Here is a 20215-nt window from a genome sequence, read left to right as displayed (position 1 = left end):
ACTGGGAAGATCCATATGTTCACTTTTAGTATAATACTGTACACTAGATGATATGAAAGCATCATTGTATCACATATCAAGTTCCCATAAGTTTATGAGCTGCAATGCAATTCATGAAGAAGTGCCAGAACAGACATGCTGTTTTACAGATTTATTTACAATACCTCTTCATCTGTTGGTTTAAACCCTACCAATTCCTTTATGGGCTCACTTACCCGTGTGACTTAGTCATCAAAGTGGACAAAATAAAAATGTAATACTGATATCTTGGGAGAGATTTTATTAACTTACAATTGACATTCTAATTCTCTGTATGTCAAGTCTGCCACACTTTAGGAAATATGCATTATTGTTCATATACAAAGCTACATGATGCTTTTTAATAAGCACCAGAAACCATGAAGACTTAAGTGCTACAGTATATTTTGTAGTGATTGTTACATTGTCCCGATACTTAGCTGGTCAAATCCGCAAAGCACTTCTAGAAAGCTGCTGGGTTTGTTCAAATGCACTATTTATGCATTATGATCGGTATGCTCAAATCCATTCATTATACTGCAGATTAAAGGTCTCCAATAAAAAATACCATTTCAATACATTCCTCCATATGATGAGTGCTAGAATGTCTAGCTGTCATATTTATCTTTACATGAAGCTAATATGAATATACAATTAAAGTAACTTCAGATTTTATTCAGAAGAATCTATTTTTCAACAAAAACCTTGTTTTTGACAATAATGAATGAATATTGCAAGTGACATTCTGCAGCAGAAGCTAGAGTGTTGGGACAGCAACTAAAAGTCTACATATCAGCAATACAGTCACTTTTACATGAACTCTGACCATTTTTAATATTAACATTAAGAATCAGGTGCTTTAAAGTTTGTGCACCTGTCAAGCAATTAAAACCTCCACACAGGAAAAAAAGAGGAAAAAACCCACAGAACACAGTATTTCAGAGAATATAACACTTTAGACACTTCCATGACAACTCAGATCAGATTGGCAACTGAAACTTAACATCCACCTGAGCTTGCTTTGCTAAGGTCACTATTTCTGAAAGTTTCACAACCTGTGGGGGGGGAAGGAAATAAAGTTAAGGAGATAATTAAACAAATATTAACAGTTTAACAAATGACACTACTACATTTTAGGAGTTCAACTAGACAGTCTATTTTAGAAAGTAATGTTAGAAAGAGCTTGCCATAAGATTCATAGATTTAAAGGCCAGAAGAGACCATTGTGATCATTTAGTATGCATGACACAGGCTACAGACTTTCCTGAATTTAATTTCTGCTTCAAGTCCAATACCTTTGGTTGAACTAGAGCATCTCTTTTAGAAAATGAGTTTTCCCCTACTGTTACTCACACCTTCTTGTCAACTGTTTGAAATGAGCCATCCTGATTATCACTACAAGTTTTTTTCTCCTGTTGATAATAGCCCAACTTAATTGATTAGTTTCATTAGAGTTGGTATGGCAACACCCATTTTTTCATGTTCTCTGTGTATATACACATCTTCATATTGTATTTTCCACTGCATGCATCCAATAAAGTGGGTTTTATCCCACGAAAGCTTATGCCCAAATAAATTTGTTAGTCTATAAGGTGCCACAATATACTCCTCATTCTTTTTGGATTTAAGAAGTTTCCTGTGATGAAGAATTCACCACAACTCTTAAGTTGTTCCAATTGTTAATTACCCTCACTGTTAAAAATATGCACCTTATTTCTAGTCCACATTTGTCTAGCTTAGATGCCAGGTGGCCAGCATGGATTACTAACAGATGCTACTGATGTTGTTTGTTCATTACTTTTGCACAATTTGCTGATTTTATAAAGTTATCTACACAAGCATGTGATCTTATTACTGTCACCCTCATTTTTACCTCTTCCATTTGTTTGTTACACCTACTTTCTGCATTATCTTAAAACAAAGCTCTTCAGGGAGTTAAGACTTGTCTACAAGAGTTAACTTGGAAGCTTGTTCCTGTTTAGTTTAAGCCATGTTGAAAGGGGGTTAAACTAAACAGGAACAAGCCACTCCCATTCCAGAACAAGAGAATGCCCACACATTGCACTTTAAAATTAATCCATGTTAACTTTCAAGTGTAGTCAAACCCTTATATTTTAATATACATTTATATAGTGCTCAGAACAACAGGCCTCAATCCAACTGGGGCCTCAGGGTGCTTTTTTAACACAAGTAAATATTCTCTGGAGAAATTTGTGTTATTTTTAAACTACTAGTACCTTTTAAAGTGATTTACCTGTTGGCATATAGGATATAAATTTTAGATTAACAAAACAAATTAATTTGGGTCATGATAACCTTGACAAACTTATTTCTTTGTTTATAAAATGATACCAGTAGCTTTGGATGGTGGGCACCTTATAAAAATGCAATATAGGTCTAAAACCCAAATTCACTGCTGCAGAAGCATTATAATGATCAACCAAGGGCTTGATCAGCTTAAGAGGATTTCCACTGTGCCTTTAAACTCAGTTTTGTGGATCAGGGTAAGTAGGGTCTTCCACGCAACGCAGCTAGTTCTGGAGAGTTCAGCCCCAGGAGCTAACATTACAAATGATTCAGATTACACACTGGTAGCACCCTTGCTTATTAAGGAGTTCAAATACTTACCTTGGCCTTAAACTACTACAAGTGTTGACCTAAAAGTACACTACCAAGGAGGGGTGCACCACTAGAAGTGCAGCCTTTCAGATGAGATTTTCACTTGAGGTCCCCCTGCCCATCTATAACATTAAAGATCTCTTGGCTCTTTTATAAAAATAGGTAATCTGGTTAATTCCTCTCTAGCAATATAGAGCAGGTTCCTAGTTTGGGGTAAAAAGATTCTGCCTATGAAGTCACCACCCTACCACTTAGTTACTGCTCTGTAAAATACTTTGGATACATAGTGTCAGTGATCTTCAAGGCTTCAAATATTTTATCCTAGACTACTGTTTTAAGTTGACTGGGGGAAGATACAACTTTATTAAGACTTCATATTAAAGCATAGCATCTGTTATGAAGAGTTATGCAAAAAGACTCTTTCTTGCCCACCATTTTAGCAGCTTCATCCAAGTCATCACAAGCAAGGATTTTCAGGCCACTAGCTGTTATTAAAGCCTTGGCATCATCAACTCGTGTACCTAAAGAAAGAGAAGTAGTTTTAAACAAAAGAATTCAGTACTGAATGAAATGATCTACTACCTACCAGCTTCAGTCAGAGACTGTGTGAGCTGGTGAGGATCAAGTTTTCCAGGATAGATCTACTAAGACATCTCAAAATTGAGATAGTACAGTATACACTAGAAGGCATTTACAGTAGCAAGTTAGATTTGCTGTTCTAAAATGTCAACTAAACAGTTATCAAAAACACAATATGGTAAGAAATATTTAATAGAGTCATCAAGAAAAACACTGGATTTTAGATGTTAGTATATATTTCTCTTTACAAAATATTCTTCTGTATACAAGCAATTTTGCTACGCATTAAATGAACTGCTAAACACGGTGATCACTATTAGTATTACTCCAGCACCTAAGAACACTAATGACGAACATAAATTCAAAGACTGAGATTTACACAGTATTGAAGAGTGCTCACCTTGTAACCGTACAACAATAGGTATTTTTAGGTCCAAATCCTTTACTGCCATAATGATACCTTGTGCAATAACATCACATCGCATAATACCTCCAAAAATATTCACCAGAATAGCCAGTACCTACATACAGAAAGTAGCACGTAGGGTTATACATTTAATGATAGAGCACACATCAAGTCCACCATCCTACTAAAATATTATGAAGAATTTTAACAAGCAGCAAATAGCCCATCAAATCAGATTAAAGGGATTCAGCCCACTCAGATGGGCAAAAATCAGTTCTAAAAATTCAAGCTCCAGAAATTCAATGCTAAGCACATGGTTTAAGAAATCCTTCACTCATATTCTAGAAGAATTCAGCAGAAAAAAATTACTCGTCTCTAAAATAATGTACATCAGAATCCTGCTTTTCCGATCTAACTGGGGACTGGGAGAAAGATAATCAAAGATTCAGATAATCTGGAATATGGGACAGTGTGAGGCTGCAGCATCATCTAGTGACCAACATGAGAGATTGCCCACTTCTGGACCAGTGCGCACTGTTAGGTTTATATGGAGAGTCAGATAATGGATGATCAGATAAACAGCGTTCTACCGTACTGCACAACAATTATTGCAAGACTAAGTATTATCTAGACCATTCCTGACAGGTGTCTGTCTAACCTGTTCTTAAAAATCTCCACTGATGGAGATTCCACAACCTCCCTGGGCAATTTATTCCAGTGCTTAACCACCAGGCAGATTTTCCTAAAGTCCAACCTAAACTGCCCTTGCTGCAATTTAAGCCCATTGCTTCTTGTCCTACCCTCAGAGATTAAGTAGAGCAAATTTTCTCCCTCCTCCTTGTAATAACCTTTTATGTACTTGAAAATGGTTATGATGTCCCCTCAGTCTTTTCTTTTCGATGAAACAAAACCAGTTTTTCCAGTCTTCCCTCATAAGTCATGTTTTCTAGACCTTTAAATCATTTTTGTTACTGTCTTCTGGACTTTCTCCAATTTGTCCACATCTTTTCTTAAGTGTACCACCCAGAACTGTACACAATAATCCAGTAGAGGCCTAATCAGCATAGAGTGGAAGAATTACTTCTCGAGTCTTGTTTACAACACTCCTGCTAATATATCCCAGAATGATGTTTGCCACTTAAACTTCAAAGATGCTCTGTGATTTATTTTTGTTTTTGAAAGGTTCTATATTTTCCCTTTAAGACACCAAGAGTCGCAGGCACTAATAACCATTCCTGATTTGTAACATGTTAACTGAAATAAGATGCAAACCAAAGACAAACCTTTTGATCTCTAGTAAAAATGGCTGCACCATGACTTTTCCTGATAGTCTCGCTCAACCAATTTTCTGGAGAAAGCAATTACTTGTATTCAAAGAAACAAAAAAGAATTAAACCTCAGATATTAAAATCAATGTCATAACTGTTCCATTTGTCAACAGTTTGGCCTTCCAGTTTAAGACAATCCTGCTAGAAGTATTCCCCAAACTAATACTTGGGCCTGTCACCTGTAACATGAACTCTGTTGAAGGATCTACATTAGAAGAGAGAATGAGCATGCTTTTTTAGACTGAAGGTCATTAACTTTACCACCACGTCTTTGCAGATTACATTTAATGTTAGAAGTTAGATTATGAGTAAAAGGGCTGGGGCACAGGAAAATGACAATAATTCTTCTTGAGCTCTATTATACAGTCTGTATTAAGCTACTACAAATGACCAGTTCAACAGGACAAAATGCCCACTCAGTATAGTGCGTGTTAAAATAAGTTATCTAAAATAAGTTCTCTAACATAAGAAATAGTCATTTTCAAATACTTCCGCACATTGCAATGTTCATTCTTTTACATTCCTAGATAAGAGATACAGCAGCTACCATACTGATGTCTTCAGCACCAGAAAAATATGCTTTAACACAATATATAGGTGGTAGGGAAAGCAACTAAACAGGCAAACAAACTCAGCTTAGAACAAAGAAAAACTACATTTTAAAAAGGTAGTTAGTTCTTCAGCATTTTAGTCCCCTTTAAACAAAGTCAAGTTTATTGAGACAGTCTTAAATTATTTTCGTCAAAAGGAAAAAGTTATGATCTTCTCTCCTCAAATAAGCCTAGATGGCAAAGAGCCCAAGGCTACAGGACTGAGGTTAAAAGTACTTTCAGAACTTGACTGCCTGTCTCAGAAGATGACAAGGTGGGTGAGGTAACATCTGTTATTGGACCAACTTCTGTTGGGGAGAGAGAAGAAGCTTTCAAGCCATACAGATCTCTTCAGACGAGATCTGAAGGAAAGCCCTCTGTGGCTTCTATCTCCAATAGAAGTTGGTACAACAACAGATACTACTTCATCCACCTCGTCTCTCTACTATTGTGGGACCAACACACCTACAACATGTCTGAGGGAGTGATTTGATCATTTCTGTAGCTGCCAGGTAGGCAATGCCTCTGTGTTGGTACACCATGGCATGAAAAAAGGTTTATGGAGGGAGGTGGAGAAAAATCAGAAAGAAAGTAGAAGGTTGAGGCTCTACAGAAGGGTGCAAGGAGCTTGGCTGGAAAGCAAGCAGATAGGAAGCATAGTTTTTTGGTTAGAGCATGTGGGCTGGGATTCAGGATCCTGGGTTCTATTCCTGACTGAGTCTCCACAACATTTCAGTGTGAATAAAAAAGATTTTTAATAAAGATTTACTTAAAACTTAAGTTTCCAACCAGCTGTCAAACACACAAACTGGTGAAAAGTTGTTAGGGGCCCTCACCTAGTTCGATACAACCTTCAGGGCACAGTACAAGGCTCATCTGCAGAAATTTGGTAAGGGTGGACAGGGAACGGATTAACTAGATCACTGTCCTGCTCTCACCTCAGGCAACCAATACCAAAGAGATGGAAAAGATCATCAACAGTGCTTCACAAGATTTCAACAATTGTTATGCTAAGATATTCAGTGCATAAGGCATCAGGGAAATCATTGTGAATGCCAGTACCTCATGAACCAAATGAGCCAAGTCAGAACACATGAGAGCATGATGCACAAGGAGGGCTTTGATTGCAGTAAGTGCTCTGACATTTCTCAAAGCAAGGTCTGCAGCAAGCACTAAAAGGAAATACTATGGCCTTCAAGATGAAAAGGAACAATCTGCATATGTCCTCAAACACCACTTCAGATCAGTCTCCCAGTCCTGAATCTATAGGGAAAGGACAGTAGAGGCTTTTATGTAGCTCCACCTCGAGTTCAGGCTTCAGAACGGCAGAATGCCAGGAAAGCAAATTGCTCTCTGCACTTTCTGCTGATACTTCCCCTGGAGAGGTAAAGTGTCATCCAGTGAGCTGGAACTCAGTACCACTGATATCAGGCACATGGCTTGCAGTGAAGCCCAAGGCTTTGTAGAATGACAATGTCTCAACACTGGGCCCAGAGGGAAGCACAGTCTTGCTATTCGGTAGCTGAACCCAACTCAGGCTACTACCAGAAGCTCTTCTTCACAGCATTTTGTGCTAGCTTTGTGCTGATCTTAAGGGGGTTTTAAAACTACCTGCAGAAAAGACTGGAGGCATTCGCCAAATGCTTGAACGAGACAAATACAACAAACCCTTCATAGATGCCTGATCCCAGGCAAATGACACAGCAAGCATGCTGATCTGTGTACATGATTCATCAGGTGACATTTTCTGTACTTTTTCCTAAATGCATTCAATCATTTTAAGATCTTAAACGCTGCTTTATACTGGAGAGAAGTGTTCACTGAGCTACCCCAATGACTCAGGGGAGTCATTTATTCTGAGGATGCTACAAGTTCAGAGCCATTGTTCACCCATCACCTTAAAATGTATCCAAGTCAAGTCATCTATCGTTGTGCTGTCAACCTCCTTTAAGGTGACAAACACAACCCAGTTTAAAACCCATCTGTTGCCAGAACTACCTTGATGGCATATCTGAGGACATCCCCATGCATGCGTTTTAAAAATGTATTACAGCCTGCTGTGAAGAGATTCCACAGAACACCATAATTTTAATCTGCATACATTTAAATTAAATTTTAAAACCCTTGAAATGCTATGATCATAGAGAACAAAATTAACAAGGAAAAATGGTAACTGTGACCTTATATGCAGTTAAATGGCAATCATTTAACAATTATTTTAACACATGAAAATCTTTCTTCACAAAATTAAATGTACATTAAAGCCACTTTAAGATATACATGCAAGCATAATTTCTCAGTCAACTAGCCAAATGACTAAAATTGGAATATTCTTTTGTTCTTTAAATTAATACCTGAAAAATATTTTGGTCTTTACATTAAATACCTGAAACTGGATTCCAAATAAATATCCTTCACAGGGACTATTATGTCATGATTTCTTGGTCCTTGACCAGACATTATGTCAACATGTGTAGAACATGCTCCATGGGGAGGTTATGCCAGGGGGTTACCAAATACTGTTGATGACATCACTCCATTGCTACTGGCCAACTTGTATCAAGACTGTAGTCTCAATAGTTTTCATCAGGCAAAGTGTTTTTAGGGTTTAAGAGGAGACAGGCTTCAGCCAAGTTTACTATAGTTCAGTATGGTTCCTATCAATTCCTGTTGTGGGGTGCTTGAACAAACATGAAATCTTGGGATCCCAGCACCCAGTGGTAACAAGCCACTCAGCTTCTTGCAAAAAGCTGTTTTGTCAGCGAGCCATCCAAGCATTCACTCTGTGTATTTACACAGCAGCAGATAAGCCAGCCTGAAAGAAAGTAGATGGTCCTAGCTCACCACACAGTGAACATGCATTCCTACTACTACCTAAGAGAGTTTATAGCTTTAAGCAGGCTCTCAATGCACTTTCATACCTAGAATGCTGACGGAAAACACTGAAGAATCTTTCACCTGAAGAGCTATGCAGAAGTAACATTACCTACTTTATCTTGATTTATAACCTCAAAAAGAAATAGAAGTGTTTTATCCTAATCCTTCATCTTAACATGACAGTGCACCAAGGTCACTATGTGAATTAGGAGTCAGTACTCCTATCATGCTGCAACCCTTTGGTTACACAAAGCTGATCAGCTCTCTCTCTCCACAGCTAACTTAGCATTTCCTCCCCTACTAACTCACAGCCACCTCAGGCTTTTATTGCAGCACGTATCGCTGTATTAGTCATCTGTTTCCTACCATCAGCCTCTGCACCTCTGCTTCCTGTCCACCTCACCTATTTTCCAGGGACACATCTACCTTTTTCCCAGCTCCCACCAACCTCCATCCCTCTGGAATCACTCACTTCTCATCACCCACAACCCACATAACTGTCACTACCCACCTGATTTCTTCTTCACTCAGCATTCCATAAAAAATAATGGTATTGTTCTTAATTGTACTAATCTCTCCCCTCATCCGCTAAATGCCCCACTGTTATACAGAACCACAACTTACATCTATTGTATCTGCCAGCCTGCCCTTTTCACTGTAGCCTTAACTCTCAATGGAGGTGGAATACAAGCAAGCAGGGATGCCATGGATACCAAGTTCTATTTGACAGCGTGACTGATAATACAAAGTCAAAGGGGTACTTCATATGCAAATCCAGAACTGAACTAGTGACTCACTTCAAGCTCTTCTCCATTCTGCAGGAAGAGATGAAATACTCCAAAAAGATACTGATGAGTACTCATGGGCAATATTGCTTTGTGATGTGCTTTGAAATTGAACACACTGAAGGAATGATTTAATTCCAGAGGGAAAAAAACAGGATTGGGGGTTCACGGAAAGAAGTTTGGAAGGAGAGGGATGGGAAGAGGGAACAGTAACCTTTTTAAAACTGTCACTGGATGATGGTGGGTGAAGGCCTCAAACTTAAACTGAAACGTTGTTAGTGCAGAGTACCAAATAAACTCAGCTTTCCATCAGTAAATCTTTGTCACTAGGGAAGCCCTAGAGTTCTTCCTTCTGTTGCCCAAAATTATACTCAGTTAATCTTTAAGTAACATTCAAATAAAATGTATATATTATTTCAACATAGATACAAAGATCCTGGAGCTCTTCAAAATAGTACTGGGACATTTGTATCCTTCCAGGCAAGTTATCAAAATAATTTTATCTTGCAATGTCACTATGTTACCAAATAGCACCTCAGAATCTTAAAGTTTATGCACAAATCAGACAATACTCGTTAAAATCTAAGTCTGAAATCCTGCAACTGGATCTGCATAAATATACATGTGCACCCGCATGAATCTAGTTGCAGGTTTGGTACTCAAGTCAGAGATGGACAAGAGAGTCTCTAACATGACACCAACATACATACAGTTTCAAATTCCTTTTCAAACTAGAAAAGGACATGCTTAGGATATTCTAGGAAACCCCATATTAGCCTATAGGGCCACTGATCTAAGGACAAATAATTTTGGTATTGCTAAAGAAATTCTGCATTATCTAGTGTAAAATAAGACAGCCTGGTTTGAAATCACTGGTTTATTCAGCAAGGACAGTTAAACAGATTTAAGGATTTTTAAAAGGGTAATAACAGCACCTCTGTACTTGCTTACAGTACTAGTGATGCGATTTTTGAAACTGGGGATCAAATTACTGTGTTGTTCATTTGAGTCTGCTAAGTGTATTTGCGCTTAAAAAAAAAGTACACCAGAGCTGAAGCTGCGAAGATAATTAAAAGGTAAGTTTTTTATTCTGAATACATGTAACAATGCATCTTCTCTATGTTTATACTGCATCTAAATGACTTTCATCAGCTCCTAGAGAATAACTGTTTCTATTTAATTTGCCTCTATCTTTAACCTCCCTTCAAATTACATAGGAAAGTGTTACTTTATTTATTCCCTTTTCTCATGATAATTCTATTAGAAAATTCTAGTTTTATTTTTAAAAGGACTATTTTAAATTCCCACTAAAAGAATGACTTGCAAAGAAGGGAGTTTGGTAGCCTCCTTTTAATATAAAAAAAAAACTTTATACAAAAAAATTGAAAGTTTTCTTCAGAACAGCATTTACTACTCCTCTCTTCCCCTCTCACATACATTACAAGTGTTAGATATCTGCTACTAATTTTGCAAGTTAACTGCTTTGGAAAAAGTAAAGAACTACTGTGAATTACATCACAACTGTCTGAAATCTGTGCAATTGACAGACATTTTGAGAAAAGGCTCTGTGGGAGATTCAAATACTCATGTTTGTCCCTTCAACTGAGCGCTGAGAGACTTTCTACTTCAGTTCTCCTTTCCTGTTCTTTGCTGAAGGACTGAAGACTGATATTCCTGACAAGAAAGAAACATGTAGAAAAAAACCTTAACATGTTTTTCAGGCACATCGTAAAGTAGTAAAGACAGCACAGTTCTCCCTTCTTTGTAGCTCACCTTTAAAATCCATGTCTACTAGTAGAAACATACAATACATACTATGCATCGCCATATGACGTTTTAAAATAATTATTCAACAGTGCAGAACTTTGAAATACTAATCCTTGTTTTACCTTTTTATCTGAAGTAATAAGTTTAAAGGCTTCCGTTACTTGATGTACTGTAGCGCCACCGCCAACATCAAGGAAATTTGCTGGAGTGCCTCCGTGAAGTTTAATTATATCCATTGTGGCCATAGCCAAACCAGCACCATTCACTGTAACAAAAAGATACAGTTAAGAACTCCATTAGCAGCAAGTAAATCAAAGGATTCTAAACATCTATTATGTAGAACATACATACCTAGACACCCTATGTTTCCGTCTAGTCCTATGTAGTTGAGGTCTGCTTTAGCTGCCTCCTTGTCTCTCTCGTCCTCCTGTGTCCAGTCCTGCAGATCAAAGATTTTCTGCTGACGATAGAACGCATTGCTATCAAAGTTTATCTTTGCGTCCATACACATCACTTGGGAAAAACAAAAAAATTGTTAATGTCTTTATCTTTAAAAAGGTCAAATACTTCTCTGAAATACTTAGTTTATTGTATATTAGGGCACCAAATAATTCTTTTTTGGGCTTACATGCTAACTCATGCAGCCTTCATTCCATAAATTCCAAGGCCAGAAGGGACCATTGCAATCATCTAGTCTGGCCTTCTGAATAACACAGGCCATAGAACTTCCCCAAAATAATTTCTAGAGCACATATTATAGAAAACATCCTATCTGGATTTTAAAATTGCCAGTAGTTGAGAATCCACATGACTCTTGGTAAATTGTTTCAATCATGCCTTACCATTAATATTACATTCTTCATTTCCAGTCTGAATTGTCTAGTTTCAACTTCCAGCCACTGGATCATATTACATCTCTGTCTGCTAGACTACAGAGCAGTTTATCATCAAATTTCTGTTCCTCACTTGATTAGTCTATAAATAACTAAGACACTCCTTAATCTTCTCTTTGTTAAGCTAAACCAGGGATTGGCAACCTTTGGTACGTGGCTCGCCAGGGTAAGCATCTCTGTGGGCTGGGCCTGCAGCGACTTGCAGCTGCAGGCCAATGGGGGCTGCGGGAAGCCGCGGCCAGCACATCCCTCGGCCTGTGCTGTTTCCTGCAGCCCTCATTGGCCTGGGACTGAGAACTGCAGCCAGTCGGAGCCACAATCTGCTGAACCTGCGGACGCAGCAGGTAAACAAAACGGCCTGGCCTGCCACGGTAAGCACCCATGCCAAAGGTTGCTGACCTCTGAGCTAAACTGACTGAGCTCCTTCAGTCTACTCACGATTGAGGCACATTTTCTAATCTTTCAATCATTCCCATGGTACATCTCTGAACCCTCTCCAATTTATCAAACACCTTTCCTGAACTGTAGGCACCATAACTGGACACAGTATTCCAGCAGTGGTCGCACCAGTGCCAAATACAGAGGTAAAATAACCTCTCTACTCAGAGATTCTCTTATGTATGCAAGCAAGGATCACGATAGCCTGTTAGGAAACAGCATCGCATGGGAAGCTCATGTTCAACTGAATACTCATCACAAGCCCCAAATCTTTTCCAGAGGCCATGATTCCCACCACAGAGTTCCACATCTTGTAAGAATGGCTTATACAGTGGAGTCACATCTTACACGGGGGTTAGGTTCTAAAGTCAGAGTGTCAGGTGAAAATTGCGTAGAGTCAAAATTACCCTTGAAAATCCCTCAAATCGCCCATGAAGTACAATATACTTGCATGGTTTTGTGTATACAACCCTGTACAGTACTATGTATAAATGTATAGAGTATATATGCAAAATATAATTTTACACTACTGTATTTTTAATTACAGGGGTCGTCTGGGCTTGATGTTGATCCAGGAGACGGAGGTGACAGAGCTTGGGTGACGGGGGGTGAGTCGTAAATTAAGTGGTTGGCTCTGGTTCAGCTCAAAAAGTTGATTGCGCAGGCTCATCTGCTGCTGGTTGTTTTTCATGGAAAAACAGTGATCGGCAACCGTCACTGTTGTCTCTTGAGCTGCTCAAACATTTCTTATACAGTCTCAAATCGTCCATAATACGACGTGTGATTTTGAGGCTTTGTTCCATAGAGGAATCATATTCAAAAATTAAAAATCATTCAAGAGTTTCACTGCTTAGAACACGTCAGCAAATTTATGAAAATTCCAACTTGCTGGCTCTTCCTGTTCGTCATCTTCATCTTCTGTAGACGATTTTAATCAGTTCCTCTAACTCAGGGGTAGGCAACCTATGGCACACGTGCCGATGGCGGCACTCAAGCTGATTTTCAGTGGCACATTCACTACCTGGGTCCTAGCCACCAGTCTGGGGGTCTCTGCATTTTAAATTTAAATTTTAAATGAAGCTTCTTAAACGTTTTAAAAACTTTATTTACTTTACATACAATAGTTTAGTTATATATTATAGACTTATAGAAAGAGACCTTCTAAAAACATTAAAATGTATTACTGGCACGCGAAACCTTAAATTAGAGTGAATAAATGAAGACTTGGCACACTACTTCTGAAAGGCTGCCAACCCCTGCTCTAGCTCTTCGTCAGTCAATGTTTATCTATGGCTCTCAATTTTCTTCCTCAAGGATGTTGATGAAGAATTATTGAAGCCATCACCACCTACTTGCCTGGCCACCAGAACAATTCATTTCACTTTTTTGGCAATGGTCGGGAAACCTTTAAAACCATTCACACATTCTTTCCATAGGTTTCGCCAACATGCATTGACTGTTTCAGGCTTGATTGCATCCATTGCCTGTTTAATATAAGTGATGCAATTGGCAATGTTGAAGGAATTCAAATACTCAATCACATTAAGATTGGGATCAGCATCCATAGCGCTACATATCCGTGAGAACTTGTGTACATGGCCTTGAAACAGCGAATCACGCCTTGGTGAAGAGCATGGAGGCGGCATTGGGGGGGGAGGGGGAAAGATGACTTCAACATTGTTATGTGCAAACTGGAGTGCCGCAGGGTGGCCAGGAGTGTTGTTTATGATCAGAAACACTTTAAAGTCAAGTCCTTTCTCTTCGAGGTACCGCTTGACCTCTGGAATGAAACACTTGTGGAACCAATCCAGAAATAAATGCTGCCATCACCCAAGCCTTTTTATTTGATTGCCAGAACACAGGCAGGAGATTTTTGTTCTTGCCTTTTAGGGCACAGGAATTTGCAGCCCCATCGAGCAAGCCCGGCTTTATTAAATGCCCAGCCGCATTGCCAAAAAACAAAACAGTCACATGGTCTTTAGCTGCTTTGAAGTCAGAGGCTTGTCTTTCTGATTTCAAAACGTAAGTGCGGTTGTGCGTTTTTTTCCAGAACCACCCAGCCTTGTCAGTATTAAAAACTCGTTCCGGAAGATAGCCCTTTTCTTCTATGATTTTCTTTAATTGTTCGGGGTAGACTTTTGCTGCCTCTTCATTGGCAGATGTAGCTTCACCAGTAGTCTACACATTTGAGGTTGACGCGGTTCCTAAAACTGTTAAGCCAATCTTGGCTGGCTTTGAATTCCTTCTAATCAGAAGGCTATCCCTCCTCAGCAGGAGGTTTAAACAGTGCGGAGAAGCTAAGAGCCTTTTCTCGCAACGTGTTGCCATCAGTAGGCACACGTTTACGGTTCATGTCTTCCAGCTGTAAGTTTAATGGCTTTTCAGTCTTCATTAAAGTCTTATCACGCACCTGGTTCATCACCTTAGCAGTTACTGGAGCACTTGATGCCACGGCTTGATGAATTTCTCTCTCTCGAATCTTGACAGCACAAATGCTAGATTTGTTGCAACCATATTTACGTGCCATGTTGGAGACTGACATACCAGTTCTCAATAAGTGCAACACAGCCAGTTCTCTATCAGTTGCTCCATTATCTTGCCCAGGATCAATGTTAGACTGACAAGCCTATAACTACCCAGGTCATCCTGTTCACCCTTTTAAATATTAGCACAACACTAGTTTTCTTCCAGTCTTCTGGAATTTCCCAAATCTTACTGCAAATCAACATTAATGGTTGAACAAACTCCTCAGCAAGCTCTTTTAAAACCCCAGGATTCAAAGTTCTGCTAAAAATACTTCAGGTAAATATCACAGGACTAGCTAATACCAGATTACCACACATTAGAGGCATTACCTGATCTCTGGCCTCCTAACTTGCAAGTACATTTACATATATAAATGTGTTTTTTGAAGAGTGATTTTTACAATATTTGTTGCATTTTTAGTAGTAATGTGTCCAGAACAGTTAACACAAACTCACCTAAATAAGGGCATGTCTACACTTACATCCGGAGCAATCAATCCAGCAAGGGACGATTTATCACATCTAAAGAAGACACAATAAGTCGACCACCAAGCACTCTCCCGTCAACTCCGGTACTCCACTGGAGCAAGAGGTGCAGGCGGAGTCGACAGGGGAGCAGTCTATTTACCGCAGTTGAAGACACCATGGTAAGTAGATCTAAGTACATCAATTTCAGCTATGTTATTCATATAGCTGAACTGCCTAACTTAGACTGATCCCCCACCCAAGGTAGACCAGGCCTAAGAAACTGTGCAGACTAAATCTTTCCACCATGCCCTTTGTATATCTTTAAAAGCGCCACCCACTTAGGTTTCTGCTTTTAAATTAAACCTATGTGCTTCATAAAGCGAGCACATAACTAAGTCAAAAGAAATGCAGAAAGTCTCAGCAGAACACCAAGGAAGTTTTTCCCACAGATACTGGAGGGACATTGCTTAGGATTTTAATATCTTCCCCAGACTCCTCGCATCGATGAAATGCCATATATAAAGGTTAAGATTTTGTCACAGTTATTTTTAGTAAAAGTCACGTACAGGTTACGGGCAAGAAACAAAAATTCATGAAGCCCACAGAATTATTGGGTGGGGAGCTCGCTGAGGGGGGACAACTGAAGCCCAGGCCCGAAGGGGGAAGAAGAGATCCCAAACCCCAGTCCGTGGGGGACGGTGAGGAGTTGTCCAGTTAGAAGCTCTGCCCTCCTTCTTTCCCCCCATAAAGCAGCTAGGACCTCCAGGAACCCTTTCCTCAACCTCCCGCAGCACGGAGGGAAGCTAAAAATGCCATGGAGGTCTCTGAAAGTTACAGAATCTGTTACTTCCTCGACCTCTGACAATCTTACTTAACCACGTACTAAGGAAGCTGACAAAAAGGGACCCAATTACACTAGGTCTAAGTTGAGACTATGAAGCATAGTTTCACTAAAAAAAAAAAAAAAAGTGACATTCTACAGTCTTCATCCTAACACTCTTGTATAAAAAGTGCACTGAACTTCCTGCACAAAGCTAGATGCGCAAGTCTGATCAGCAAGGATCAAGCTGAGACTAATACTGAAAACGTTTAAGGAGGAACAGTAGAGATGTGCTGATTCCTACAACATTCCAGCAGATTTAAAAAGAAATACCTACTAACAACAACAAAATAAACCTGTGGTGGCTGAAAGATACTTCAAGTGCGTAGCTGTACTTTCACCCCACCATCACAGATACTAGGGAAAGTTAAGACAAATGAGAAACAAGAGAAGGTGCAAGTACCCAATCTAACCATAAAACTCTACAGAAAGGACTATAGTTGCTTGTTATTTAAACTACATTTCCAAATTAAGATAGTGTTTTCGTTATAACTTAACTACACACCAAGAAACTGCATGAAATGCTGTAAGACACTTTGGGTGAAGGAAGTATAGCTTTAATTTAACCTTTCTTGTATCTGAATACAGGCTGTCTGAACAAGTCTTCCAAGGGTGTCTATACTATCCACCGGATCAGCAGGTAGTAATCAATCTATCAGGGATCGATTTATCGCGTCTCATCTAGACGCGATCAATCGATCTGTGAATTGACACCCGTACTCCGCCTTGGCAGGAGGGGTAAGCAGCATCAACGGGGGAGCCGCAGTAGTTGACTCGCCGCCGGGAGGATGGCCAGGTAAGTCGAACTAAGATATGCAGTAGCTGAAGTCAAAGTATCTTAGTTCGATCACCCCCCAGTGTAGACCAGCCCTAAGACTCTCAGTTGCCTTTAAGGCAGCTATTCTTAATTGCTGCCAAGTCAAAACTGAAGAAAAGAAATATCCTCTAAAGAAGCAATACTTTTTATACACAGACTTTTGAGAGAGTTTTATTTCAGAGAGGAGAATTTAAAATAATCCACACCTGATTAAAAACTGCATTTCTTGGGTATCCTGTAGTCATAGGCATAGTTTGAGCTATATATTGGGGGGGGGTGCGCACGCTCCAGTCAGGCCAAGGCGGCAGCGCATGGGGGGGCCCCACAAATTCTACACCTGCCTGAGGCTCGCAGTTTGGGGGGCAACACCCAGTGTTCCCCCAAACTACACTCATGTCTGTAGTCTCTTCAGAGTAGGACATCTAAATGAAGGAACAAACCCAACTCAGACAAGAAACAATCTTTTGGATTTAGTTATCTGCGTTTGGGCATCGAGAGAGTATCTACTGCTGGCAATGTAAGAGGTAGGCAGCTAACCCTAAAGAGCAAAATGTCTGTCAAGCACTTACAGAATCTTTGGTAAGGAAGTAGGGTTAAGACATTACACTTCCTTCAGTGTTTAAGATGAAGAGTCAGAAGTCACTAATATTTTGGGTTGCTCAGTTTGGGTGCCAGCTTGAAAAAAATAAAATCAGAGACGGACCCAATTTTCAGAAAGGGCCTAATGTCTGAAAATTGCACTTTCAAAGTGCTTCAGGCTGAGCACACAAAAGTGCAGTCACTTCTTAAAACCTTATCTAAAGAGTTCAACATCAAAGCCAAAGAGAATAAGATAAATTTGTAGTTAAAAAATTACAAGAGCTTGGATTCTGTCCAAGAGGAAAAGCTATTATTGCACACAACTGAATGCAACTTCGTTCTTGTTTTTCTCTCAGGAAAAAATACTTATTCTTATAGGACTACACTATCAAAGCTTGTTGTACCACCAGTGTCAATCTCCATCTGAATGTTAAACCTTAGCTGTCTTTATGGATTACCATGCAGGCAGCATTAGGATGCATTCAGTAGTAGCAGCATGGTCCACTAGTTTTGTATGCTCTGAGAATATATGTTTATAGCACAAATATTTCACATAAACTAGTTTAAGTCCCACCTTAACTACTATTCAAAAACTGATTTGAACATCTAACTATATTCGGCATTATCATGAATACTGCAGTCCACGTTTACAATGAAAGAAAACTCCAAAAAGCATTAGAGAAATTTGAAGCCAGCCTCCAGTAATTTGCATAGAATTCACACTATGTAGAGGGCTCCCAGATCCAGTGCTGAATATTAGCGCTGTCGATTAATCAGAGTTTTAATCGCATTGTTAAAGAATAAAATATCAATTGAAGTGTATTAAATATTTTTGGATTTTTTTCTACATTTTCATATACATTATATTCTGCACTGTAACTCAAATCAGGAGACACTGTAAACAAGAAGCAGGCCGGATCTCCTGCAAACAAACAAACTTGTTTGTCTGAGCAATTGGCTGAACAAGAAGTAGGACTGAGTGGACTTGCAGTCTCTAAAATGTTACATTGTTTTGTTTTTTAATGCTTTTTTTTGTTACATAGTTCTACATTTGTAAGTTCAACTTCCATGATAAAGAAACTGCACTACAATACTTGTATTAGGTGAACTGAAAAATACTTTTTTTTTTCTTTTTTTCTTTTTTTTTTTTAACAGTGTAGCTACTTGTAATAAAAAATAAATATGAAGTGAGCAGTGCACACTTTATATTGTGTTGTAACTGAAATCAATATATTTGAAAATGTAGAAAAAATCCTAAAATATTTAAATAAATGGTATTCTATCATTGTTTAAGCAGCAAAGAATCCTGTGGCACCTTACAGACTAACAGACGTTTTGGAGCATGAGCCTTCATGGGTAATACCCACTTCGTCGGATGCATGCACCCACGAAAGCTCATTCTCCTAAATGTCTGTTTGTCTATAAGGTGCCACAGGAGTCTTTGCTGCTTTTACAGATCCAGACTAACACGGCTACCCCTCTGATATTAATATTGTTTAATCGCGATTAATCTTTTTCATCACTTCACAGTCCTGCTGAATATGCTTGCAGATGTTTAGGTGCCACAGTCAGTTTTTACTACATTTTTCAACGTACCATGTTAGTGCTAGATCCTCTTACTGTATACAGTTGGAGAAACTTTAGCAGAACCCCTAAAACAGACAACATGTTCTATGCAGATTCAAACTACCCATCTAAAAAAATCTGTAAAGAAGGTACTTTACCAACTCCTGATGCATCTTCTACCATAGGGTTTATTTCTACCATGGTGGCATCATATTTCATGAAGAGATTATATATCTTGATCATATTATCTGCTGCTTCATCCACCAGGTTAGGGGGAAATCCCATTTTCTGGGCCAACTGAAAGTAAAAAACAAAGTATTCTGGTACTCAGTTTATAACATTAGGCATTACAATCTTTTATATATATTTTAAACACAGCTATCAAGTAATATATAATAATACTTATATATAAAAATATATATAAGTATTATTATATATTACTTGATAGCTGTGTTTAAAATATATAAAAGTCTAGCCTGTAGCTACAGAACTTCACCTACCCTGCAAGGAGTGGCTCCTGACTTTTTTTTTTTTTTTTTTTTTAAACAGTCAATTGCATTTATCCTACAAGGGACAGTGAAATTAAGGCTCCCAGGCTATACACTGGGCTAATTTAAACTACCCACATCTGGAGCTAGATTTACATTCTTTATTGTAAACTAAACACTACATTAAAATATCTAGTAATAACTTACTAATAATGTTTGGAAGTATCAGTTTTCTTTAAATCAGCCAAAAGGCTGTATACAATTTACTAAGTATATTTACAAAAGCAAAACTCCCTCTAAGTACGATTGTGTGGAAATGTACTCTAATACCCTGACAGCTTGTTCCTTTTTGATGCCTTCCACAATATCAATGGGTTCCTTAATTATCGCATCAGGAGTCTCTGCAGCAACATCTTCAATGTTAACACCACCATGAGAGCTGCCTATAAGTACAGGACCCTAAAGACAGACAAAATTTCAATGTAAGACTTTTGTATCATTCACTATGTTAATTCTTTCCACAAATATTTTAAATAAACCTCTTGTTCTCAGTATGAGATTCTTGGCTTTTGGCAATCCATTAAAGTTGTCT

General features: G+C 38.7%; 1 protein-coding gene across 2 annotated transcripts in view; it reads right to left on the bottom strand.

The window, feature by feature from the left end:
- Positions 1–265: 265 nt before the first annotated feature.
- SUCLA2 (succinate-CoA ligase ADP-forming beta subunit) overlaps positions 266–20215 on the bottom strand; it is a 43973-nt gene continuing 24023 nt past the window's right edge. For both annotated transcript variants that reach the window (XM_030565130.1, XM_030565139.1), the window contains exons 5-11: positions 19954–20082; positions 19294–19432; positions 11321–11482; positions 11092–11234; positions 3617–3737; positions 3070–3158; positions 266–1073 (exon numbers count right to left, since the gene is read on the bottom strand). In XM_030565130.1, coding sequence (XP_030420990.1) covers positions 999–1073; positions 3070–3158; positions 3617–3737; positions 11092–11234; positions 11321–11482; positions 19294–19432; positions 19954–20082 — 858 coding nt within the window. In that variant the 3' untranslated portion in view covers positions 266–998. The remainder of the gene's footprint in view (positions 1074–3069; positions 3159–3616; positions 3738–11091; positions 11235–11320; positions 11483–19293; positions 19433–19953; positions 20083–20215) is intronic.

The sequence above is a fragment of the Gopherus evgoodei genome, chromosome 1 (genome assembly GCF_007399415.2).
Source record: "Gopherus evgoodei ecotype Sinaloan lineage chromosome 1, rGopEvg1_v1.p, whole genome shotgun sequence".
Lineage (NCBI taxonomy): Eukaryota > Metazoa > Chordata > Testudines > Testudinidae > Gopherus > Gopherus evgoodei.
This window is presented reverse-complemented; position numbering and strand designations above follow the sequence as displayed.